A 3,338-nucleotide genomic window follows, 5' to 3' on the forward strand; every position below is an offset into this window, starting at 1 on the left:
ACACTCTTCACTAATCTTATTCACACGATTATTATGTTTTCCACGTTGATCAGGTTTTGCAGTAACGTTTCCATCAGCTAGGTGTCCATAAAGAAGCTGTATTCTTTTTTTAGAATTTTGTAACCCGTGGATTGCGAGAAATTCTTGTTTACAGATTTCAACTTCAGAACCTTCGACTTTAACGGAATATTTTACCGAAAATCTACGAGAACTCTCTTGATTTTTCGTTTTTTTTTGGATAGCATCTCTTCTTATTTGATATTTTCATATTGGAGCATAAATAAATATTTTGCTTGTGGTAATCACCCAAGTCCCAAAAAGTAGAAAAAATGTTGATTTCGGATCCGTTCAAACGTTCTCGACATTTCTTTTTGCATTTACATGGTGGTCCAATGTTTCTTGCAAGGATATCTTGTCCGGTTTTATTGGTGTAACTGTGACCCAAATTTCTTTTTATTTTTCGTTTACATTTCAGTCGCCTCGGTAAATTCTTCGATCTCCACCGTGAAGATTGAGCTTTTTCTGGTGTTGGTAGAGCTCCTCTAGAGGACATTGAAGTATTTGCGAGTTCACTGTGGTTGGCAGGGTCGTCATTCTAAAAATAATTACATATCTATATATTTTGTGTAACAAGGGTACAAGCCACATTAGTGCTTAATGTAGCGTTCATTAGGCATAATCCAGAGGTTGTTATGATCGTATATCTTAAGGTTAGGATCCTAGTAACCTATAATATGATATTTTAATGCCAATAAGGGTGCTTTCACACACACCGGCAAAACCGGAGCCGGTTCCGGCGCCGGACCGGAAGGAATATGCACACATACCGGCATTTGCCGTCACCGGATCCGGCACCCGGTAAAACGAAGAAGGTTCGGTCAACGCTCGGGCAGGCACCATTTTAGTTTGATTCTGAACGACGCGCGAGAAGCATTGCCATTATGATTAGTGAAAGACATAGGCGCCGCAATTTACTGATATTACTACATCTTAGGCGAAAATATAGGAAACGAGAACGCCAGTACTGGGTTCATCCCATTTTAGCTGTGAGGTATCTGGAAGGAAATTTCTACACGCTATTTGAGAAGCTGAGATGCGATGATGCCAAGTTTTTCAATTATTTTCGAATGTCCACCAGCACCTTTGATTTCCTGGAGGGGCAGATAGGAGACCTTATTAAAGGCCAAGATACTCCAATGAGAGTGTCCATACCACCAAAGGAAATGTTAGCCGTGACAATAAGGTAAGTAGAAAAGTGTTCAATTTGTAGAGGTACTTTATTATTCCAAAAATGGTAACTAGTAATAATCACAAGTAAAGTAATAAGTAATGACGGTTTTACAAACTGGTATTTCAAAGGTTTTGATAGTAAGAGTTATTTGAACATCCTTCTGACATACCGTTATTATGATCGCTGTACGAAAACTGGTCTGATGGAGATAAGTATCCTCGCTGATTGATAGGTATAAAAGCAGGTGCTGTGTCCAGACGAAGAGGAGACAATGGTGTTGAAGCTCGAGTTGCCGATGAACTAGTAGATGAAGTAAACGTAGGGAAACGGGGGTTTTTATTTTTGTTTCTCAGACCTTGTATTAATTGGAGAACGCCCATCCGAAATTCGCATTTGTCATCTTCAGATAATCTTCGAACGCTTGGTAGAAGTGACAAAAAAAATGCTTCATCTTCGTCAGGAGAGGTGTTAGTACTGATAGCTTTCAAAATTTCCCGGTCAATTTCCTCTTGTGCTCGTACCCGTTTCCGGCGAGAATTATTACCTTCCTTGGTTTTTGCAACTTCACGTTGAGAGTCTACAGGTACGTGTACCTCCGGCTCTGTTTGTTCTTCGTCACCACTATTATTTGACAACTGCGAGTCGTCCATAGTTCCTATAGTATTGTCTTTTTCAATGATTTTTGTCAAAAATAGCAAACTGTCATGATAAATATACTTTTTCTTCGCAGCATCACCAGACTTTTTCTTTAGTGATTTTATAAAAGCATCCCTAATATTTTGCCATTTTGTAGTAACCATATTCCCTGAAAGTAAACGTAATATCTTACAATACAATCGTTTTTCAGATACCTGGCAACGGGGGCAACATTTACTGAAATGCATTACAACTACAGACTGGGAATAAGTACAGTAAGAAAGATTGTACGATTGGTATGTAATGCTTTATGGGACACGCTAAAACATGATGTCTTTCCGAAATCTACAGAAGAGAACTGGAGGGCAATATCAGATCAATTTGCGACATTTTCACATTTTCCCAATTGCCTGGGAGCTGTTGACGGGAAACATATAAGAGTCAACAAATTTCCCCACAGTGGTTCAATGAACCTCAACTACAAGAGTTATTTTTCCATAGTGCTCATGGCAATTGCTGATTGCGACTATAAATTTACATATGTTGATATTGGCGCTTATGGCAAAGATTGCGATTCATCTGTTTTCCAGGAGACGTCATTTTTTAAGCTGCTAATGCAAAATAAATTAAACATTCCAGCTTCAGGTCCGTTAAACACACATTCTAACCTTACTTTTCCGTTTGTATTTGTGGGCGACGAAGCGTTCTCTCTCTCGGAAAACATGATGCGACCATATGCAGGACATTATCTCCCCGAGAATAAACGGGTATTTAATTACCGCTTGAGTAGGGCACGACGATACGTGGAATGTGCTTTTGGGATCTTCGCTAATAAATGGAGAATCTTTCACAAGGCACTAAACGTATCAAAAGACTTTGCGAAAGATATCGTAAAAGCGTGTGTGGTTTTACATAATTTGGTCCGAAGTAAAGATGGGTACCGATCTGCAGATACGGATTTCGTGCAACGTTTACATGACATCAACACAGCCCCATGTTGCCGATCAACAAGAAATGCTAATGATATACGAGATCGATTCACTGAGTATTTTGTCAGCGCCGAGGGAGCATTACCATGGCAAAATGCGAAAATCTAGGCAATAATCATGCTAGTGTATCTGTAGGTATATGCAATGTTATTAAATATACAACTTACCCACTTTTTGTTGTTCTTTTTTGTCCATGTCAGAATAACCATCTTCTAAAAAAGCGAAAATTTCTCTCCATGCCTTCTGCTTTTCTAGTTTGTCTTTATAGAAATCCGTAGTTTTATCCCACAGGCAAGGCCTGTTTTCGACTGCTTCGATTAGCGTTACAATGTCAAATTTAAAGGCCTGACTGCTCATTTTAAAATGAAGAGCAAAAAACAGCGTATACAAATAAAATATTGTTTAATAACACCAAGCACAAGTTTACAACAGTTCGTCACGTCACCCCTCCGGCTGCATACTGCATTCTATTCTAAAATAAA

At 38.9% G+C, this 3,338-nt stretch overlaps 1 protein-coding gene across 1 annotated transcript; it reads left to right on the forward strand.

The window, feature by feature from the left end:
• Nucleotides 1-797: 797 nt before the first annotated feature.
• On the forward strand, nucleotides 798-2,964 carry LOC116161807 (protein ALP1-like). Its single transcript, XM_031475278.1, has 2 exons — nucleotides 798-1,243; nucleotides 2,079-2,964. Exons 1-2 carry the CDS (start codon nucleotides 942-944, stop codon nucleotides 2,962-2,964), a joined length of 1,188 nt encoding a protein of 395 aa, XP_031331138.1. The 5' UTR covers nucleotides 798-941.
• The last annotated feature ends 374 nt before the right edge of the window (nucleotides 2,965-3,338 follow it).

Source organism: Photinus pyralis, unplaced genomic scaffold (genome assembly GCF_008802855.1).
Source record: "Photinus pyralis isolate 1611_PpyrPB1 unplaced genomic scaffold, Ppyr1.3 Ppyr1.4_LG1, whole genome shotgun sequence".
Lineage (NCBI taxonomy): Eukaryota > Metazoa > Arthropoda > Insecta > Coleoptera > Lampyridae > Photinus > Photinus pyralis.

Bases quoted from the DNA above. Each gene is read 5' to 3' on its own strand.
- LOC116161807 (XM_031475278.1), top strand. From the start codon at position 942: ATGATTAGTGAAAGACATAGGCGCCGCAATTTACTGATATTACTACAT. The intron at 1,244-2,078 runs GTAAGTAGAAAA...ATCGTTTTTCAG, and splicing joins ATGTTAGCCGTGACAATAAG to ATACCTGGCAACGGGGGCAA.